The sequence below is a fragment of the Mytilus edulis genome, chromosome 7, assembly GCF_963676685.1.
Source record: "Mytilus edulis chromosome 7, xbMytEdul2.2, whole genome shotgun sequence".
Classification (NCBI taxonomy): Eukaryota; Metazoa; Mollusca; class Bivalvia; order Mytilida; family Mytilidae; genus Mytilus; species Mytilus edulis.
The window spans coordinates 58249631-58273577 of NC_092350.1; the positions used below are offsets into that span (position 1 = coordinate 58249631).

General features: G+C 31.7%; 1 protein-coding gene across 1 annotated transcript in view; it reads left to right on the forward strand.

Moving 5' to 3' along the window:
• Positions 1 to 23947, forward strand: part of LOC139481878 (MAM domain-containing glycosylphosphatidylinositol anchor protein 1-like) — a 111841-nt gene that overhangs the window by 82135 nt on the left and 5759 nt on the right. The window contains exons 2-5 of the mRNA XM_071265395.1: positions 19940 to 20015; positions 21314 to 21451; positions 22228 to 22325; positions 23694 to 23823. Coding sequence (XP_071121496.1) covers positions 19952 to 20015; positions 21314 to 21451; positions 22228 to 22325; positions 23694 to 23823 — 430 coding nt within the window. The 5' untranslated portion in view covers positions 19940 to 19951. The remainder of the gene's footprint in view (positions 1 to 19939; positions 20016 to 21313; positions 21452 to 22227; positions 22326 to 23693; positions 23824 to 23947) is intronic.

Genomic DNA, 23947 nt, shown 5'->3' on the forward strand with positions numbered 1-23947 from the left:
TCAAGAGTCGTGGTGAAGTGGCTAATGCATCGGACTACTAACACAAAGGTTCCTGGTTCGATTTCCGTTCCGGGATGAAAATTTCAGAGACTGAATTTTCGACTCTCCCTTGACACCATTTGCGAGTATGGTCTTGAGGAAACGATGATAATCTGTCGGAAGGGGATGATAAATGGCTGACCCGTGTTAAGAGAGAGTCATATCCCTTGCACGTTAAATACACCCTTGTAGATTTCGAAAAAGAGCATGCTAATGCCGCTACAAGGCAGCACTCGCACCAGCACCCGCAAAGTGAAAAGGGATTAATAAAGGTTGCAAAACTTGTTTCCCAATCTCCTATATATAAATATGTTTAAACTAATTAATAGTAATTAAGTTCATGTATATGCTTCGGAATTGAGGGGGATATCCATTTTCATTGAACAAGTTCACAAATTTGTGAAGCCAGCCTCCTGGTGCGGGATTTTCTCGCTGTCTTGAAGAACTATTGTGGCCTTTGGCTGTTTCTACTATTTTGTCGGGTTGTTGCTCTTTGATGTATTCCCAATTTTCATTCTCAATTTTAATAACATTACTTTTGTTTGTCGCTGATTGATGGTTAGAAAATAAATGGTATGTTTTATATAGATCATTGCAAATATCTCCCCACTGATTCATTCATACACAAATAAAATTGAGAATGGAAATGGGGAATGTGCCAAAGAGACAACAACCCGACCATAGAAAAAACAACAGCAGAAGGTCACCAACAGGTCTTCAATGTAGCGAGAAATTCTCGCACCCGGAGGCGTCTTTCAGCTGGCCCCTAAACAAATATTTACTAGTTCAGTGATAATGAACGCCATACTAATTTCCAAATTGTACACAAGAAACTAAAATTAAAATAATACAAGACTAACAAAGGCCAGAGGCTCCTGACTTGGGACAGGCGCAAAAATGCGGCGGGGTTAAACATGTTTGTGAGATCTCAACCCTCCCGCTATACCTCTAGCCAATGTAGAAAAGTAAACGCATAACAATACGCACATTAGAATTCAGTTCAAGAAAAGTCCGAGTCTGATGTCAGAAGATGTAACCAAAGAAAATAAACAAAATGACAATAATACATAAATATCAACAGACTACTAGCAGTTAACTGACATGCCAGCCCCAGACTTCAATTAAACTGACTGAAAGATTATGATTTCATCATATGAACATCAGGCACAATCCTTCTCGTTAGGGATTTAGTATGATACCATCATAGCATATATGAGAAGAACATAACCCGTGTCATGGCAACAACTGGTTTTTGAATAAATGTGTTTATAGTCGCCGTCAGCTGAAATTCGTAGCGGTTATCGGTAAAAATAATCTAAACTATCAATCGCGTTTACTCGAGATATAGTTTTTTATATTCCATTCATAAATCGCATTTAGAAAAACCACTACTGACCTACCTATTAAGTGATCGCACTGTCATAATCCTGACCTTCACATTTTCATAGACGATTTTGAATGGTGGAATCAGCCATTGTTTTTACCGGAAGTGTTTCCGTGGAGTTCAAGTTCAGAAAATTTACATAAATTTCGGACATCTCGGATTTTTTCTACAATTGCAAGGTAAGACCCAAAGTAATCTATAATTGCAGACGATAATAATACAGACAGTACAATTTTTAACTTTGTTGTTTTATTGTTAATTAAGAATATACAAAACAAGAAATATGCCACCAAAGTTAAATAATTTGGTAAAAACCAATCAGGTATAAAACTGATGAACCAAAATTGGCAAAAAAAATCAACAAAAGAAGCACAATAATTATGAAAATGACAAAAACAAATGAACTGCCAACTGAAATTTGTAAAGAAAAGTGTTATTGTGTTACATATATTATGACTATTTTCACAATACCTGGACTATCAAGGCATGAGTAAAGAATGGCAAAACTCTTTTCAACTTAATCAATTCCATTTATAAATAAAGATTCAGAAGCATAATATATATATGTTAAATGGATGGGTGGGTGGGGAATAAGAAAGGTAACATAAGAAGTGTATGTGTTACCCATACATGGATATTTCACACCTTAATCTGCTTCTAAACTAACTTGCTGCAACCAACCTTAAGAAGTTAAGACTACTTTAGCCTTACTCTTTAACTTGAAATTAACCCCACTGGCCCAACATAATGCATTGCCTGGAGAAGGAAAAAGATATAACTATAATATAGGAGATAACCTCAAAATACAGTCTTTTAGTCTTACAACAGATAAATGTCTAGTCCATTTAAATACATAGGGCCTAAAATAAAATATTGTTTGTTTCCCCAATCCCGACCGACCCTGCAAAAACAGTGCTACTCTTAAAATTTTATTGTCAAATTTAAGTCAAATATTATTTTATTCATTTCCGTTTTTCAGGCTTGCAGGATCGTCAAATGCTGTTCAAGCTTTTTAGAAAAAATAAAATTATTTCCCTACCTTCTGTCCCATACCTGTCTTTGCAGGGTCGGGATTCGGGAAACAAACAATATATTAATTAAGCCCTAGCATGATATCTATGATATAAATAAATGCCTGAATTTTTAGTATGTACTATTCTTAACGTCAATATAAACTATATATATTCAACTAGTATCAGTCTTATTCCATATTTATGCTCAATAAAATTTTTCTTTTTAGTATGTACTATTCTTAACGTCAATATAAACTATATATATTTAACTTGTATCAATCTTATTCCATATTTATGCTCAATGAAATTTTTCTATCTTCACACATAAATTTGAATCTAATTTGAGTTTGGATTATGTCCCCTTGATCACTGTTAAAGCTATCACTTTCACTTGGCATACTTGGCAAGTACTTGTTTTATTAAAAAAATAAAATTTAACATTCCTTGAAACATTATAAAATTTACCACACTTGTTTTATCAAAAAATTGAAGTGTAACATTCTATGAACATTATTATCATTTTCCTAATTTTTTATGTACTTTTCAGACAAAGGACTTGTTGAGAAAACTTTACCAGTTTTTTCTGATGGAAAAGGGTATGAAGCGACCATGGATGCTTCAAAACCCAATGAGAAGACTGGTGAAAGCAACAGGTAAAATTAATCAATTTTTTTATTTGATTTGAAAAAAAAAAAACAACAATTGGACATTTCATTAGCACACTTGAACATTTTCAATGTCAATTAAAAAAATCAAATTGTGTATATACATTTGTATTCTATTCCATTCAAAAGAAGAAATAGAAGAATTTCAGTATTAATTACATAAAGTATAATTCTAACAATAACGTCCTTCTAAAAATCCATTCTTTAAGTCTAAATAAAAAAGATGTGTTTCCAATTACCATATAAGCACGGCTAAAATCAAAATGAAACATAGACTCAATCTAAAAAATGTTAAAATAAAAATAAATCCCTAAACTTAATTACCCTTTTCTTTTCAAAGAAGTATTACAAAACACACCTATTAATTTTGTTTGGCCTTAAGTCTAGACAAGATATTACATTGTTTATGTTCTACCATCAAAATTCAGCAAAAACAAAAGGTGGTGAAATATATGGTGAAAGTCTTCAATATTGATGTTTTGTTCAACATAATTTACAATTATATATAATAACATTGCATGTATTGCATTGATAAAAACAAAATGGTAAACATTTGTTTAAATAATTCTCAATGAAAATTACAGGCATTAAACAGTCCACCCTGAGAGGGTAAATCAATGGAAATGATCCTGTGCAGGATGTGGTCAAGTCAATTCACAAGGATTATGTCCAGAAAACTGTCACCAAGACTCAGAAGGTGGATGATTTCGACAAAGGTGTGGTGAGGAGGATCATCTATGATCTACACAAGAAATCCCAGACGGTGACCATGCCAAAGCTGCAGGACGCTCTGAAAAAGAAGGACATTGACATTTCCATATCTACAGTGTCGAGAACAGTGCATTTACTAGGGTTTCGGTAATTATTTCAAAATATTTTGACTTACCGGTCATCCAATCTCTAAGCCAAAAATTTCATTAAAGTGAGAATATAAATACATGAAATAGGGAATGGGTCAAAAATAAAACCCGACCAAAGAGCAGAAAACAGCCAAAAGCCACCAATACAGTGAGAAAATCCTGCACCCGGAGGCGTGCTACAGCTAGCCACTTAACAAAATGTATACTAGTTCAGTGTTAATAGACGTTATACAAAACTCTGAACTATATCCTTCATTTTCATTATTTTTTTTTATAATTTGTAATGGAACAGATATAAAACATGCTGAAAGTGTATATATATTGGGTATTTCATCTTTTTTGTCAAAATCATGGGACAGGTGAACATGTATAATTTTTAATTTCAATGCATATAATCAAAATGTTACTTGTACTCATGGAGGTCCAGGAAAACAAAGAATACATCTGAAAATATCTAAACTTAACAATGTTGCATACAAGTTTAAAGATTTAGATTTAAGTTCTCCATTGCGGATCACACTTACAAGACTAATGAATTTCTTTTCTGCTATTAATGCATTAAGCTACCAGAATACATCAGAGTCATCTAGATTTAACTTTACACATACTCCAGGTATTGCTTGGCAGGCAGTAACTTAATGATTGACACTACATGTATATAAAGCTAACAGCCTGAAAATAAAAACAATACATTCTTATCTAATATTAAAAAATATACAAACAAACGTATTATCTATTATCATGATTATTAAAATACATCATATACAAACATATACATGTATGATTTTTTTTTCAGGTTCTACAAGAATGCGACAAGAGAGGGAGGACATCGTTCTCATGATAATGGCATATCTTCGTAAGATACATAAATTTAGGCAGCAAGGGCGTCATATTGTATATCTGGATTAGACTTGGTTAAACACCAATCATGTGGTAAAGGGTGACTGGTTGGATGTTCCCAGCACGTCCATGTCTGTCTTTGAGCCACACTGTAAAGGTACCCATCGGAAAGTACCTTCTGGCAAGGGTACTAGATTGATAATCTTAGATGTTGGCTCCTCTCAACAAGGCATAATCCCCGGATGTGGTCTTATATTTGAGTCGAAAACCAACAGCTCTGATTATCATGACGAGATGAATAAGGAGCACTTTACAGAGTGGTTCAGAGATACACTTCACCCTAAACTGCCTCCTCGGTCTGTAATTGTAATGGACAATGCTCCGTATCACAGTCACTTAGATCCTGACTCAAAGGTACCAAACACGAACAGCAACAAGTCAGAGATCTCGGCATGGCTGGAGAAGAGCAATGTTCAGTATGATAAGAAAATGAAAAAGACCGAGCTGCTTGATTTGGTGAAGCCAAAAAAGCCTCAACCTAGGTATATAATAGATGACCTTGCATCAGCTAATGGCCATGAGATTTTACACACCCCTTCTTATCAGTGTGAGCTCAATCCCATCGAACTGGTTTGGTCTTACTTATAAGGCAATGTAGCTAGAAATAATTCTAGTTGCAATGAAAAAGGTATTAGTCAGCTTTTTTGGAGGCCAAGTCCCATGTCGATGCGGAGCGCTGGGCTAAATTTGAGACTCGCGTGGTAAGGGAGTTTGAGGAAAAGCTCAGGAAACTTGATGGTTTCAGGGATGAAGACGTCAATCCAGTGGTGATTGACATGACAGACGATGACAGTGATGACAGTCAAAAGACTATTCCTTACATGTTTTCTGAGGGGGAGGGGGAGGGGACTAATGAAAATGACGTTGACTTTGAGGACAGTGTCCCTGATACCATCAATGATGCTGATGAGATTTTGTGCAATACCTGTGGTAGCACTGAACCACCCAAATCCATTCAAAAGGACAAGTATATATCCTGGTTTCAGTGTTATACTTGTGATCAGTTGGTACACAACAGGTGTTGCACAAAACCTGCTCTTGCGAGGAATGTCTGTCTTCGATGCTTTTCCATTCTTAACCACCGGAACCTCAGTGAACCACTGATTTCGCCAATTGAAGATATGGAAGAGTGATGTCTTTCTTTAATGCCATTAAAATAGTTACATGTACATACCCTAAAGTCAGTTAATTAAAGAATATTTTTAATCTTATAAGCAATAAAACATTTTAAGTCAGTAAGGCATGTAAGGGGCAATACTATTCAAGTTATGCTTATTTACTTGAAGATGTTATATGTCAGATTTAAATATTTTTAAGTTTCTTCACTTATTCTTTTGAAAATTTTGATACTAAAGATTTTTTGATACAAACCCTTATCCTAAATTTTGGGTGTTCAAAACATAAAATTGTTATTTTGATTGCCAATATTTTTTGGACAGTTCAACCTATTATTTCAGAAACTAACACATATATATCATAGCTGTGCACGGCCTATAAAACTGCCTCCTGGAGACTTGTAAATGAGCAGCTTTTGATTATTTCATTGTTGATAGTTTACGCAAATAAAGCATTACATTTATGGAAAGAAAATAAGACTTGTATCTTTATACATATGAACATGAAGTACAAGTCAAATATCTGTGATATATTTATATTGGTTGTACTTAATTGACTTCAGCTGAAGATATTTATTTCTTATTAAGATTATTGATATATTTAAATTTAATGATATGAAAAGTAATAAACTGAATGTTAATGGTTATTTTTATCATGTTGGTTAAGTTTGAATCATAAATTGTTGTTATTATAATCATGCATGTATATTTAGATATTAGATCATAATTGTTGTTAAAATACTCCATCTCAATTATCATTTCATCAAACCTGCTTTGAAAAACAGCCGTTGAAACATGTATATATAGTTGAATAAGAACATATAAATCTGTGGAAGGTGAAAAATTTGAAATTAAGATAAAGAACAGCAACAAAAATGTTGTTCCTTCAATTATGATCTGTGCATTATTTATAATTTTCATTTAATATGGATACATTTGTGACCAACATTAAAAGACAAATAAAATACAGGGGGCGGCTTGATACAACCCCCATATTCAAGCTTGATACAGCTCTGAATTTAGATTGTGATTAAAATATTGAGACAGCATAGGTTTCAGGCATGTGACATGGTATTAATGAAGAAGCTCCAAAATTTGGAATCAGACTTTAATGCAAAAATATAAGATGTACAAAGATAGCAAATGAAACAATTCATCAAAAAGACAAATGACTCAGAATCAACAACTGCAGGTAACCATTCAGCCTTCAAGAATGAGTTAAACCCATACAGCTCAGTCAATGGAATCACAATTGTAAAACAATTCACACGAGAAAAATAACAGCCTGATTTATCATGTTTATGGTCCAAAATACATAGATTAAGAATATCAAATAATCTCAAGATTTCAATTAAATAAGAAATCAAAGTAAGTTTATCTAAATTTAATTTTGGTCCTCAATATGGACCAAATTAAAATGGAGCCCAAAATCCAAATAAATATTTGAAAACAGTAAACTGTCATAGTTACAATGTATAGGAAGATGTGGTGTGAGAGCTGATGAGACAGCTCTCCATCCAAATAACAATATATAAAAGTAAACCATTATAGGTCAATGAACAGCCTTCAACACAGAGTCTTGTCTCACACCAACTGCAAATTCAGGGAAGTGCATTTATTGTTGCGATTTTGTAATTTTATACCAGAATGTGATTAATATTTTTGTGATACCTAAATAAATGCCTGGGTAGTGTTGCTATCATGACCACAAGTTGTTTTTAAGAGTAAGCATGGTAAGAAATCAGTGCATAAAATAAAGAAAGTATATTTTATATATTGCAAGTAAGCATGGTAAGTAAGTTTGCATTTATTTTACTGTGTGTATTGCTATATAAAAAAGAAGATGTGGTATGATTGCCAGTGAGTCCACAAGAGACAAAAATGACACAGACATTAACAACTGTAGGTCACAGTACGGCCTTCAACAATGAGCAAAGCTCATACCGCATAGTCAGCTATAAAAGGCCCCTATTAGACAATGTAAAACAATTTAATTAAAACGAACGGCCTTTTTTATCTAAATAAAATGAACGAAAAACAAATATGTAACACTTAAACAAACGACAACCATTGAATTACAGGCTCCTGACTTGGGACAGGCATATACAAAAAAAAGGTTGCGGGGTTAAACATGTTAGCGCTATCCCAACCCTCCCCTAACCTGGGAACTATGTTTTCCTTTGTTCTTCATTGGCTACAGATATAGAGGGAAAGTTGACATTTCACAAAACATATTTAACTCCGCCTCATTTTAATGCCTGTCCCAAGTCTCTGGCCTTTGTTAGTCTTGTATGTTTTTGAATTTTAGTTCATTTATATGATTCAAAATTTTGTGTGACCTTCATTTTCAATGAACTAGTACACAGTTTTATTTAGGGGCCAGCTGAGGACCACCTGCAGGTGCAGTATTTTCTCCATACGTTGAGATTCATTGGTAGCTGTCATCTGTTTTCTGCTCTTTGGTCGGGTTTTTGTCTCTTTGACATATAGTCATATTCACCATTTCCAATCTCAATTTTTTGTACATAGAAGCAGAGAAAACCTGAGCTCAATGAAACAATTATCCACCAGACCAAATGACATAGATATAAAGAAACTATTGGGTCACATAAGAGCCTTCAACAATTAGCAAACCCATACTGCATAGTGATTTACATGTATAATAGGCCCAAAACCACAATTAATTCCTCTATCATTTCTTTATAACGTTTTCTCGCATTAAAAAATTTTGCCTATTCTTTTTGTCTATTTTTTTGTGCGTGTAATGTACAGTACAAGTCCAAAACAATATGCAATTTTCAGAATCATTGAAATTAGGCCAATACACATCCATACCCCTATAGGCAAGTCAAGAGATGTTCCGAAACATGTAAATATTACCTTTTTGCACCTGGCCTAATCACTCTTTCCTGATCAAAATCAGTTAAAATAAAACATCCAAAAGTTTATTTCAGCTCTCTTCTTTCATTTCCAACCCAGAAAAGCTACGAAATGTATGAGAAAGGGAAAGAAAAAAAAATAAAGAAAAAATACACTATAATTAAAGGTAACTATATTCGTGAACAACGAAAACCGGGGTCATAAATTGTGGTCTTGGGCCAATAAGGGTACATGGATCCGCCATTGACATAGAATCTTCAATATAAATACAACAAAATTTATATAAATTGAACAATGACCTTGTGAATGAGGATCTCTATGTGGACATTTAGTTGTGAACAAGAATTGTTTTGGCTTTCTAAGTATTCTAATTCCATTAAAAATAATAAAATTATCATTCAGTGTTGTCCATTGTATTAATAATTTTTTTTTAAATTTATTATATGTATATTTATATGGGGTTCGTGTTGTTTATTCTTTAGTTTTCTATGTTGTGTCATGTGTACTATTGTTTTTCTGTTTGTCTTTTTCATTTTTAGCCATGGCGTTGTCAGTTTGTTTTAGATTTATGAGTTTGACTGTCCCTTTGGTATCTTTCGTCCCTCTTTTACTACTATACAAAGCAAATAAAGTGTGCACATTAACACAGGCTACAGTGAAGAATTTTTTTAAACAATATCTTATGAAGGTGATTTTTTTCTTTTTTTTAATACTTTTTGCCCAATATTCTCTATTCTTTTTATTTGAGCACCTCATTATTCTTTATTCAATATTCTTTATTATTGGGGTTCTTTATTTCTAATAAATTGTGCCGGTTTTGTAAACCCCATTCACACCCTTGTAAATGATAGATATACAAGGTAAGATGAACCTAGCTACATGTAGTTAGACAGACATGTCTGCCTATCAACCTATTTATAAAAGTTTTGAGTTTTTCGTGAAACATAAACCTACATTCAATTTTCCAATGGCCTCATCATTGTTGTACAAATTCCTCTTGTCTCTCTATTTTACATGTCAATCAATTCAACCAACAAATCTCTACGGTACTCTTATAATCAGCAGATGGAGCTTTTTTTAGCATCTCTCCCCAAATTTAGTTTGGCATCTTCTGCATGAATGGAAAATAAAGTAATTATCACTAGTCTCTGGCATACGGCTAGTGGCAAAATGTCTAGACCTGCCAAAATTTAATAAAAATCCTGAAAGATGTTAGGAGCAACCCTCTAAATTAGGGATATCCCTTTATAGAGGGACTGTCTCAGACAGGTGACCAATTTACTGTTGTAGATTTAAAAAAAAATAATGAATAACTTGATCCAGATTTTTTAACTTAAAAACGGGAAAATTCATTATATTTGGAACAATCTTTCTAATAGAGGGTCCAATTTTTTTAAATAGTACATGTATATAAAAAGATATACAAGTCCATGAATATTGCAAAATTCTTTGACATGTTTTTGATAAAAAATATACCAGGTAGATGTATATGGATTTAGTTCTTAGGGAAAAGTTTTTTCAAGTTATATAAATATTTGCTCATATCTACCAAAGTGGTTTTCATAAACAAAAAATAATCACAAGAAATGTATTCCTTACATGTTAAGGGCATAAAAAGGGAGAGTCATTACATTGGGTGGTTGTTCCCAACTTGTAAACAAGTTTTAACACTCCCCTAAAGCTTGCATCAAGTTGTGATACTGCTGAACAGCTCACATGATACAAAGTTTGTTTTTCAAATTTTTATAAGATGATCTTTTTTTCTCAAGATTTTGCACACAATAATCAACCGTATAAAACACACACACACAGACAGAAAATAATGAATTAAATAAATTTTCACCTTTATATTCAACCGTGTATAAAAGCCTAAACAGGATTCTACACGTACCACACTACAGATACAGAACTTGAACAAATTAATTAGCCTTTGGGTAATTAAAACATTGCATCGTTTGTATGTTTTAATACTCGTGATGATATTCATTCTTTTAATTATTTTTTTTTATTTCATTAACCTACAGAAGTTATAATTCTACTTACCGTACATTTTTTCATTGATACTCCGTGTAAAACGTCATTCTGTTGAATTGCGGGTGACATTGAAGTTGTCTTGTCGATTACATTACATGTGTTATTGTTTACATGAAAATACGCGAGAAATGTTGATCACATCATTATGCTCCGCCTCCGGAAGTGACGAATGCTTATCAGCTGCTTATGTAAATAAAGGATCCTCATAGAAACAAAGATGGCGTAATTACAATGGAAAACATTCTAGGAAATGTGAAGGTCAGGATTATTACAGTGCGATCACTTAAAAGGTAGGTCAGTACTGGTTTTTCTAAATGCGATTTATGAATGGAATGTAAAAAACTATATCTCGAGTAAACGCGATTGATAGTTTAGATTATTTTTACCGATAACCGCTACGAATTTCAGCTGACGGCGACTATAGTTCCGATGCAAAGACCCTATAAGTGAATCAATATTAACGCCAAAATATGCAAACAAAACAGGTACTACTGGGGCATATGAAAAAAGTAAAAGAGAACTGTGAAAATACTATGAGTCGGTTTCAAAAAAAAAAAAATGGACTAAGATCGGTTGTAATTATACTGAATTGTTCATGACTTAAGATCAATCTTAGTCGTATGTTTTATTTTGTGAAACCGACTTCTGTAATGTAAACAGGTAAAACTAAGAGACATACCAATTTATTATACACTAACCATTTTAATATTTGACCTCAGAGAAAATGTATAGCATTGAAATGTATATGTATAAATATTTTCTGTGATTTGAAAGAGACCTGTGAAATTCCGATGATGAAGTCAATTAAGATAGTGTGGATAAAATAAACAAGATGTAACAACATCAAGATGCAAATAATTTGCACAATCATTCGATTAACGAAGAAAAACAAAGTCTGTAACAAATCATGGTTGCATACCTTGTCAGTATCATTAAAGCACTTTAAATTGCGAGTATTACAAATATCAAGACCAAATGACGTATTAATAAATAAAAGAAAGATTACAGTTTCTGTAAACCACTTCCTATATATTTACCAGACAAAACTATTTGTTTTGATGATTAAACAGGTTAGAAAATAGTCCCAAGTCCTGTAAACCTTATACATATCTTCGTCTGGACAAAATGTTATATTAATGAATAAAGGAACGGTCATAGTTTCTGTAAACATACTTTATGTCTATAGCAGGCTTAAATGTTTATATCAATAGTTAAACTCGTGAAAAATATGATCGCAACTTCTATAAACTACATGTCCAATGAATGTAAGGACAACATATAATATTACCAATTATAAAAAGGATCACAGGTTCAGAAATTTGTTGTTCATACCTTGTATCATCAACCGACATTTTATTTCATAATCAAACAAAGGAGTATTAAAATTGTATGACGATCTACTTGGACATACGTTTTAAGATTTTCACATTTCATTCTTGACTACAAAGAAAAATATATCATTATACTTTACATATACATTATATTTACTCTTTAAAAGAAACATGTAAAAATTTGCTGATAAAATCACGCAATGATTATGTTGATGAAGAAGTAATTAATAAAGTTTGAATAAGATATTCGAGATGTAACAAGTGCAACATCCAGATGTACATAATTTGCATAATCAATTTGATAAACAAAGAAAAACAAAGTCTGTTACAAATCATTGTTGCAAAACTCGTGATTTAAGTAATTTAATTAGCCTTAACTTGCAAATACAACGAAAAAATACTTTTATAAGAAATATCATAACAAAATGATATACTACCAAATTAATGAAAGAACACAGTTTCTGTAAACGATACCCAACATCAATTTCAAGCAAAAACATTTATAATAATGATCAATATAAAAATAAGAAGATGTGGTATAATAGCCAATTTGACAACACTCAACTAGAGACCAAATTACATAGAAGTTAACAACTACAAGTCAGCGTACGGCCGTCAACAATGAGCAAAACCCTTACCGCATATTAATGCAGCTATTACAGGCGTAAAAGATATCAAAAGATGGGTTACAAACCGTATGTCATATCTGCAATGGCAGAACAAAATAGTCTATTCATCAATAAAGGAAAAATCACAGTTCTTTAAACCTTTCTATTATATATCTTTACCAGGCAAAACAAAAATATATCAATCATTAAACATGTTATAAAAGAATGATCTCAACATGCACAACTTCTGTTGATGACATCCCTATCTGCAATGTAAGAAACACATATTATACCAATTAATAAAGGAAAGATAACTTTTTAAGAAAACCATACTCTTTATCTTTATCGGGTAAATATAATTATATTTAGGATAAGAAATGTTAAAAGAATAATCCTATCTTAGATAAAAAAACATCTTATATGTATGTACGGACAACATATCATATTACTGAATAAAGGAAAGATCACACGATCAGAAATCTGTGGTCCATAAATTGTATCATCGACAGACAATTTTGTCATAAGCAAGTAAAGAAGTATTAAAAAAATGTGTGAACTACCTGTACTACATATACTAACTTGAAGGTAAGCTATTGTATATGAAGAATGAAAACAAAATATATAAAGTGTGACCTATGGTGATTGGTAATGCAAAAACAATTGTAAATGAAATTTAGCTGATTACAAATACATTTCGACAAAAAAATGTACCAATGTCACGAATAAAAATGTACCCGCTTTTTCACACAATTCATGATCGACAGTAACTGTGTCCATTCTCTGTAATGTTAAATTTAGATAAACACCACTTTATTACACACTTAATATTTTCATATTTGAAGCTAGACTAAACAGGAAAATAAATATCAGCACTATATATATAAATGATAACAAATAGGTCTTCAACACAGATAGACAATTCTGCTTCCGTCGGAGGGCCTAAGCTGGCTCTTTAACAAAAAATATGTACTAGTTAGTTTTAAATGGACGTCGTACTAAACTCCAAAACATATAAATGAACCAAAATGATAAAAAAAAACTTTCAAGATTAACAAAGGCCAGATGCTCCTTACTTGGAATAGTCGAAAAAATACGGTCGGGTTAAATATGTTTTGTGAGATCTCAATCCCCTCTATAAAACAGACATGTAAAATGTTGCTGATAAAATCATAATGATTATGTTATAAATTAAGATATTCGAGATATTACAAATGCAACATCAAAAAGTACATAATATGCATAATCAATTTGATAAACGAAGAAAAACAAAGTATGTTACAAATCAATGTTGCATAACTCATGATTCGAGTATTTTAATTAGCCTTACCTTGCAAATACAACGAAAAAATACTTTTATACAAGTATCATTACAAAATGATATACTACCAAATTAATGAAAGAACACAGTTTCTATAAACGAAAGACAACATCTATAACAGGCAAATGTAGTTGTAATAATGATCAATATTAAAATAAGAAGATGTGATATAATAGCCAATTTGACAACACTCAACAAGAGACCAAATTACATAGAAATTAACAACAATAAGTCATTGTACAGACGTCAACAATGAGCGAAACCCATACTGCAGATTCATGCAGCTATAACAGGCGTCGAAACATATCAAAAGAATGGTTACAAACCATATGTCATATCTGCAATGGCGGGACAAAATAGTATATTCATGAATAAAAGAAAGAGCACAGTATCTTTAAACCTTACTATGATATATCTTTACCAGGCAAAACAAAAATAATATAATCATTAAACATGTTATAAAAGAATTATCTCAACATACACAACTTCTGTTGATAACATCCCTTATCTGCAATCTAAGGAACACATATAATATTAATGAATAAAGGAAAGTTCACAGTTTAAGAAAACCACACTCTTTTATCTATATCAGGTAAATATATTTATATTTAGAATTAGAAATGTTAAAAGAATAACCATAGCTTCGATAAACAGCATGTTCTATGTATGTACGGACAACATATCATATTACTGAATAAAGGAAAGATCACAGGATCAGAAATCTGCGGTCCATAAATTGTATCATCCACAGATAACTTTGTCATAAGCAAGTAAAGAAGTACAAATGTATTAAAAAAAATGTATAAACTACTACGTTTGAAGAAAAGCTATTATATATGAAGAATGAACAAAAAGGTATAAAGTGTGAACTTTGCTGAGTGGTAATGTAAAATCAATTTTAAATAAAATTCAACTGATAACAAAAACATTTCGACTAACAAATATATTAATGTCACGAATAAAAATATATCCGCTTATTCACAGAATCCATAGAAGACAGTAACTGTGACCGTTCTCTGTAATGTAAAATTTAGGGAAACACCGGTTTATTACACATTTAATATTTTCATATTTTACTCTAGACTAAACAGGAAATTAAATATTTTCACTTTATATAAAAATAAGAACAAATAGGTCTTCAACACAGATAGACAATTCCGCTTCCGTCGGCGGGCTTCAGCTAGCCCCTAAACAAAAAAAGTTAGTGAATATGGACGTCATACTAAACTCCAAAGCATATAAATGAACCAAAATGATAAAAAAAAATTCAAGACTAACAAAGGCCAGAGGCTCCTTACTTGGAAAAGTCGCACATATGCGGCCGGATTAAATATGTTTTGTGCGATCTCAACCCCCTCATTAAAATAAACATATAAATTTTTGCTGATTAAATCATAATGATGATGTTATTAAATATTTCCGATATTACAAATGCAACATCAAGAAGTGCATAGTTTGATATAATCAATTTTATAAACGAAGAAAAACAAAGTATGTTACAAATCAATGTTGCATATCTAGTCAATATTCTTGAGTACTTTAATAAGCCTTAAATAACAAATATAACAAAAACAAAAACTTTAAATAGCTACCAGGACAAACTGATATATAAATGAAATGATAGAAAGATCAAAGTGTCTTGAAACTATTTCTATATCTTTACCATGCAAAATTATTTGTATTGAATTGATGACTAAATATAGTTAAAGGATTATCACAACATCTATAAATCATATCTCTATGAATGTAAGAACAACGTATGGTATAAACAAAGAACGGAAAGACCACTGCTTTAGAATTCTTTGGTATATGCACTATATCTTCAAAAGGACAACACTTTTTTTTACAAACAAATATAAAAGGGGTATAACAAATTGTGTTATATAATGCGTTTAAAAATTTATATTAAAGAAACACTATCAAACATAAAAAATTAAAGAATAATAAAAAGTGTGACCTTTAGTTATTGATAAGCTTTTAGAATACTGTAAATTCATTGTATTCGTTTGTAACCAATTTTCGTGGATTTTGTTGGTACATTGAAACTACGAATTTAAATGTTCGACGATTTGCAAATTTACTGTATGATTAAATGCAGACTTTTAAAAAACCACGAAATCAAATATCCACGAAAATGCAAGTTTTCCAAATTATGAATCAAATAAATGAATCCACAGTATAGGTTTGTTATATATAGATCGATTCCACTGATTCAAATTTCATCCCGACACTGTAGCAATTGACCGAATTAAAACAATTTACTAACAAAGGTCAAGGACGACAGTAATTTCGTCGATTCCTGAATATGTATATTGTAAAGTTTACATAAATACCAGTGTATAACACATTTAGGATTTCACAATGGGCCAAACATAACAATAAATATACCATTGCATTGATATATGCGATATCATAACTAGAATCAACTTAGTCTAATCTTATTTAACAATGTAGAAGTCATAGTTTGCTTAGTGGTCTAGGTAGTGAAACTATTGCATCAATAGCCTTTCAAGAGTAAAATTAAATCCTTCACGTGCCAGCTGCTCTGGACTCCCATCTTAATTGACTAGGATTGTCAGTTTTCATACCGCATGTCGATGGTTGACAGCCACGAAAAAACTAAATAGGGCAGAAAGTGGCGTTGATTACCAATCAATCAACAAATCAACTAACGTAGAGAGTATTACGTTTATTAATCAACGACACTTAAGATTGCAGATTTCAATTTTGTCAGCTTAACTTGATACCTAATGATTTTTTTCTTCTTTAAAACTCCTTAAATCATCATGTTTTGTCAATCTTGGGACAGAAAAGTCTACATGAGGTACTTCTTTGCAGTGAACATATGAAAAAAATTATCCTATGCTGGTTGCAGTCTTGTAAACAGCTTCGTAAGCTTACATGCAAAACAGCTGATCTTTGAAGATAAAAAAATAAAAAATGCTACAGAAAAAAATCATGTTCATATCATGTATGTAATACTGTGTAATTGTGATTTAATTGATAAAAAGATGGTCAAGCCACGAAGATTGAAAAGATACGTAACCCTGAGGTCAAAACATTTTTTTTTGTTTCTGTTTTCTGTTTTCACTAGACCGCACCACTTCCAGTAATTTTGATACCGTTCCACTTCCCTTGATTGATATCCCCCAAAAGATGCAAGTTTGTTTTTTAATCTTTATATATGTTTCAATTTAGCATTACCTTTTAATCAAACAGAAAAAAATGAGTCCAGAACAAAATTCTATTTATTTATCTCCATGTTTTGACATGCACCGGAAACTGGAGTTGTAATACAAGACTTGTATCTAAAACGTAAAATTTGGTACAATTTTATTCACATTTTGTGAATTTAAAAAAAGTACATACTTTAAAATTGTCTTTCTGGTTTGAAAGACTACACGTACAGGTAAAAATTGGCTGAGGTGAAATATATTTGAAGATGTGAAAATGATTTGCATAAGAATACAGATGTTGCACGCCCAAACCAATTTTTGCCTATTCAGCAAAATTCAACAAAGATAAACAACATATGTCACTAATTATTGTTTCACACCTACAGCATTCTTCGATTAGATACTTTAATTGCATCTGCTATTTAAGTAGCCACTTCCTTTAAACAAGTTATCTTGTTATCATTAGGTCTACTATTACAGATTGCGGTAAGTGTTCATTTATTTTCTTAGAAACGAAAATCCGTCTGATCTGAAATTGTCAGCTTTTGTTGTTTGTTCAGATTTTTATACGCCCGTCAAAATTTTGACGGGACGTATTATGGTTATACAAATGTCCGGTGTCCGTCCGTCCGTCCGTCTGTCTGTCTGTCCGGCGTAAACATGTAGCACCGTAACTTGAGAACGACTTATCCAAATTTCATGAAACTTAACATAGTTGTTTCTTATGATGGTCAAATGATCTGTATACTTTTCGGTGAAAATAAGATTAAAACTTTTTGAGTTACGGCACAGGGGTGTGTTTTTGTTTACATGTCGCACCGTATCTCAAAAACAATTCTTGATTATGGCTTAAAACTTTAAACACTTCTTAGTTATATTAATCTTAATATCTGTATACTTTTTGGTGATGATTCAAAATTTTATTTTTGAGTTATTGAGTATTTTGTAAAAAAGGGGGAGGGTTTTTTTACATGTCGCACCATATCTCAAAAACGATTTATGATTATTGCTTAAAACTTTACACATGTCTTTGTTATATTAATCTGAAAATCTGTTTACTTTTTGGTGATGATTCAAAATTTCATTTTCGAGTTATTGAGTATTTTGTAAAAAAGGGGGAGGGTTTTTTTTTTACATGTTGTGCCATATCTCAAAAACAATTTATAATTATTGCTTAAAACTGTACACACTTCTTTGTTTTATTAATCTAAAGATCTGTATACTTTTTGGTGATGATTCAAAACTTTATTTTGGAGTTATTGAGTATTTTGTTAAACAGGGGAGGTTTTTTTTACATGTCGCGCCGTATCTCAAAAATAATTTATGATTATTGCTTAAAACTTTACACACTTCTTTGTTATATGTATCTAAAGATCTGTATACTTTTTGGTTTTGATTCAAAATTTTATTTAAGTGATATTTAGTTTTTTGTAAAAAAAAAAAAGAAAAAAAAACAGGGTTGGGGGTTTCACATGTCCCGCCGTGTCTCAAAAACAATATATGGTTATTGCTTAAAACTTTCTCTGAAACTATTTATGATTATTGCATAAAACTTCCACACAAGACGTCGGGCGTATCATGCGCTCATGGCGCAGCTGTTTATTAGACACTGAAAACAAAAATATCCATTATGTAAACAAACGTAAGGTTATTGACACAATAAAACTGTTCTAAATCTTTTTATATGCTCAATTGGGCCAGTGGGCCAAGTGTTTTTTTTTCATCACTTGGCGGCGTAGTCCGTCCGTAGTCCGTCGTTAACTTTCACAAAAATCTTCTCCTTTTGCATCTACTTTGCCAAATTTAACCAAACTTGGCTATAATCCTCATTTGAGTATTTTGTTTAAATACGTGTCCAATGACCCGCCAATACACTTTCAATGAGTAATTTGATTGTTAAGAGCTAGCTTTAATAAAAAAGGAGATATGGTATGATTGACAACGAGACAACGATCCATAATTTTTTTAATGAATGGATTTTAGCAATTATGAAAAACTTTACGGCGTTAAATAAATAGAAAACGTAATACCGCATAGCCGGCTATACAACACCCCGCCGACATCAATTGATCACAACACATTTGAATATCATAATATATGGGTTAAATAAAAGAACAAGGGGTAGGTAGAGAAAACAGGAAATTTGATTCTGAAATAATCCTACAAAATTACATTTGAAATTGAGATGAAAAAAAAAAAAAAAAAAAACCCACATACAGGCATTAAAGTATTTGACAAAAATTAATAAATATTGCAATGTCTTTTTTTAAGCAATGAGTAATATTAAGGCGTACTGAAAGTTTAGTTAAGTTCACATATAAAGACATATAACATTGTTGTGAGCAGCCTAGAACATAGTGTATATATCTGAATCAACTCCATCATAAGGATAAATAAGTGCCTTTATAGAAAAAAAAACAAACAAAAAAGCACCGTCTGTTCGGCTGTTTATTAGTGACTTCGAAGTTGAGTTTTAGCATATTTTAGAAGCTTGAAGCTAGCAATCAAAATTTATCATCTAATGCATACAAGTTAAACAAAACTTGCTACTAAATATGAAGCAATATATAATCGATGTTTACAAATTGTCACATTTTTACAAATTTTCTCTTTTAGTATTACAGTATCATGATGAAATTTTGTTGTTTGATTGTAACCATCTTCTGCGCAATTCGTGTTTCTAATTGCGGAAGTAAGTAACATTTTATGTTAATTATTAAAGAGGTGGGTGTTATTACTCATACACTATATAAAAAAGAATATGTGATATGATTGCCAATGAGACAACTCTCCACAAGAGACCAAATGACACAGACATGAACATCTATAGGTCACTGTACAGCCTTCAACAATGAGCTTTACCATACTCAATAAATTACCAAATGACTAAACAAGATGTATGGACTGTTGTTTTGTCTGCCAAAAAGTAATTTTGTGACAGGTTCACTACTTAGAATATCTTGGGGCGAAAGTCAAAACCAGTCCCGCCTGCATATTAAGTTGAATATGATTTCACAGCAATACATAATTTTATTTATGTGCAAGAGCACGTTAATTTAATCCATTAGACTTGTATACAATAAAGCTGAGGAGACATATAAAGTAGAATACAAAACAAAAGTCTTCAAGTGTTGATGTTTGAAGACACAATAGGAAAATGCACATACGCGTAGCTGAAGGTGAAACTCGCTTTTTTATTTCGTATGTGGTGTCCTGGTGGGTTGTCGTAAATTCACGGAAGGTGTCCGTTGTTATTCTGCGGTTTACATGTTGTAGTGTACTATTATATTATTTATTGATATACATTTTTCTAGGGTTATCATTTTAACGGACATTTTGCCAACATTATTATAAACATGATATAAGTAGGAGGTTTGACTATCCAAAAAACCAGATGTAACCAACCATTTGGTTTTTCAGAAATATGGCAGTAGTATCACATATTGCGTTTCTAGGTATATTGGCGTTTGCATTTGTTGTAGTTCAGTGTTTCTATTGTTTTTTTTCCCTCTCAGAGTTGATGTGTTTATCTCGATTTAAGTTTGTTACCTGGATTTGTATTTGCTTAGTCAATTAATGACTATTGTACAGTGGTAAACTACTGTTGCCTTTATTTAGTTACCGGCATCTCGATATGGGTTTTTCTGAAACTGATGTAACGAATGTTTTCTTCAACCAAATTCGAGTAAAAAAAACTTAATTCAATGTTTCTGTCAATTAATCAATTAATTTATCACAATAAAATGCTGTTTACATGAAGAATTCATCTTATAATTAAAAAACAAAATCGGTATAGTGAGATTTTGTTTTCAATCGATATGAACCTATTGTTCCTTTTTTTTTAAAGTCATTACTGCAATGAAGAATTTTACTTAAAGATAATGACTACAAAAATCCAGTTTATTTCCTAAAAAATGTTAATTTCTTATGGTATAATGCAGAGTTTCGAGCTTTCAATGTCACATTGTATTTAAGTACTCTACTATTTAGGACTCACTAGAAATTGCCTGACTTCAAATGGTAAATGTGCAAGAAAAGGTGTTGCTTGTGATGACGCGTTTGGTGAAGGATGGATAGACAAGGGAACATGTTGTAATGAAAGACCATGTTGTATATATAAATGTCCAAGTAAGTTAACACAGAAAACATGCGATAGCTCTGGTCCCTTCTATTCAGAAGTTAAACATAGGCATGTATTGGAAAAAAATCATGCTGTAAATTAAATTTAACAATGTCATATTGTAAGCAACTTGTAGGATAGTGTGTTGGTGTCCTAAAATTCCAAGAACACCAATAAAAGCGAGTAGTTCACGTGTTTGTGAATTGAATTGAGCCATCATTAAGGATACACTGGAAGAATGAGATTAAATTGTAAGAAGTTATTTTTGTAATTTCTGCTAAGTTTGGGGATTATAACCCGTTATTTTATAACTAATTTTTGAACAATAACGATTTGAACACATCGCGATTTGATTTATGTGATCTGAAAAAAATTCAGAAATGGAATCATTTAGTAACTCGTCCTAATAACGGCTACCTCTGTGCAACTTTGCTTACATGACAGGTTTTTAAATGATTCAAATGACCGATTTCATCCCGTTCTTTGTTTTTTAATCTACAGTTACACCTCTGCAGCTCATTTGTTTTTTGTTTGTGTTTTTTTGTGGTGTTGCTGTGCATGTATTTACTTTGTGTCATGAAAAGATAACAAATATAATTGTTTTTGTTTTTTCTAATTATAAATTATTAGTTTTAATTATATCGAAATAAATAAAAGACAAACTAAAGCAAAACAATAAGATAACTGTGAAGAGAAAGCTATCATAACGAAAACCACGACTTAATTTTGAAGTTTAATAGAATTAGTCCATTTTAATGCCTAATCTATATTTATTTTTGCACAGATTTATGTAGAAGTGCAAACTACAGCTGTGGATTTGAGGATCATTCATGTGTTTTTCAGTTTGATACCCTTGGTGATTATGTATGGTCATATAAAACTGTAAGTTTTAAGACAGGTTCTGCATTCTATAAAAAAAAAACAAAAAAAAAAAACCGGTCGATTTACGACCAGTGATAGATGACAAGGAGAGTTGGTTAAGAGAATCGAACGATATCAAAATAAGTATTTAAACTCAAAAAGCGATTACACAAAATCTTTTTTTAACAAGACGACCTACTTATGTCAGCCAGTAAAATCAAAGTATAGCTATGTTTAGTGCAGATGCATGAACAAACACAATTGACTATTCCGACTAACAACCCCTTTAAACTCCTTACTTTTTTTTCGGTTACAAAAGATTATATGAATTTGTAAAAAATATTTGGCGATTTTATTTCTACAAACGTTGGCATACTTTTATAAAATTATGAAATTAGACAACAAGTGAATAAAAATTAAATCAGAAGGGCAGATAGACCCTGGGCGAACAGGTAGTAGGTGAACAGCTTCTAGGGCGAACGTGGTTCAGGTCAAACAGACCCAGATTCCTGAATACACGATTATATGTTCAGATGAATTCATAATTAGTATTAAATGCCTATTCTTTCAAACATTGTTGTGTTGATGGAGCTAAATAAAGATTCATTTTAAAATTCATATGAATGTGTTACACTCAATACAATTATTAAGCGCAAATAATGAAAATTATTATTTGAAATACAGGGGTAAAATGGAACAGCTCAACATAACCATCTGAATACGGCTTTCACAGTTGATAAAATTACCGTAATTGTCCTTTTGAATCGGAATAATTCATGGCAGCCGTAGATTTGTTTTCATTTAACCATGGATTTGGCATTTATATTCGTATTTTTCTACTCGCTTACACTCGGAATAAAATGATCGAATACAAATGCTACACCCACTTCTAAATGAAAAAAATCTTTGAAATTCTTCGTTATATTGCCCGCCCTTCGTATCCATGTCTACATTTTTCATTAGGCGAGTTTCAGAAGAACACACATTAAAGTCAGTTTATTTAGTACTTATATGATTTAATACCTTGTTTATTCGCATTTTTTTTTCTTTTGAATTAAAGGCACTTACAACGGCTAGTATTATCTCTTTTATAACGTAATTGAAAAAGAAATAATCTGTGCATTATCTACACAAGACAAAAATATCATTAGATAAAAAAAATATATACAAATTAAAAAACTAGCTACATGATTGCATCTAGATGTCTTTACTTTTGTTGTGTCATCGGATTGGTATTACTTAAAAAAAAGTCTATTTATCGGTTTATCATTTTTTAACGTCTATGTCCTCACTATGTAAACTATGTTTTTCTCTTTAATTCACGTTTTAAACCTTAAACACGATAAACGGAAATCTAACTGTTGATTAAGTTTAAACTTGATGTTTCAGGGTATTACAACCACGGCGGGAACTGGGCCCTTAGGAGCAGCCGAGGGAACACATTATCTATACACAGACGCCAATAATGGGGAAAATGGAGATACAGCTATACTCACAACAGCAGCTGCTAACTTACCAGGTATCTTCATAAGTTCATTTGTTCAGAAATGGCGTTCTTTAAAATTATGTTTACAAAAAAAAATGACTTACTAGAAGAAGGTACTTCCAGACTTGAAGGTGTATACATGACTTCAGCAATGTCA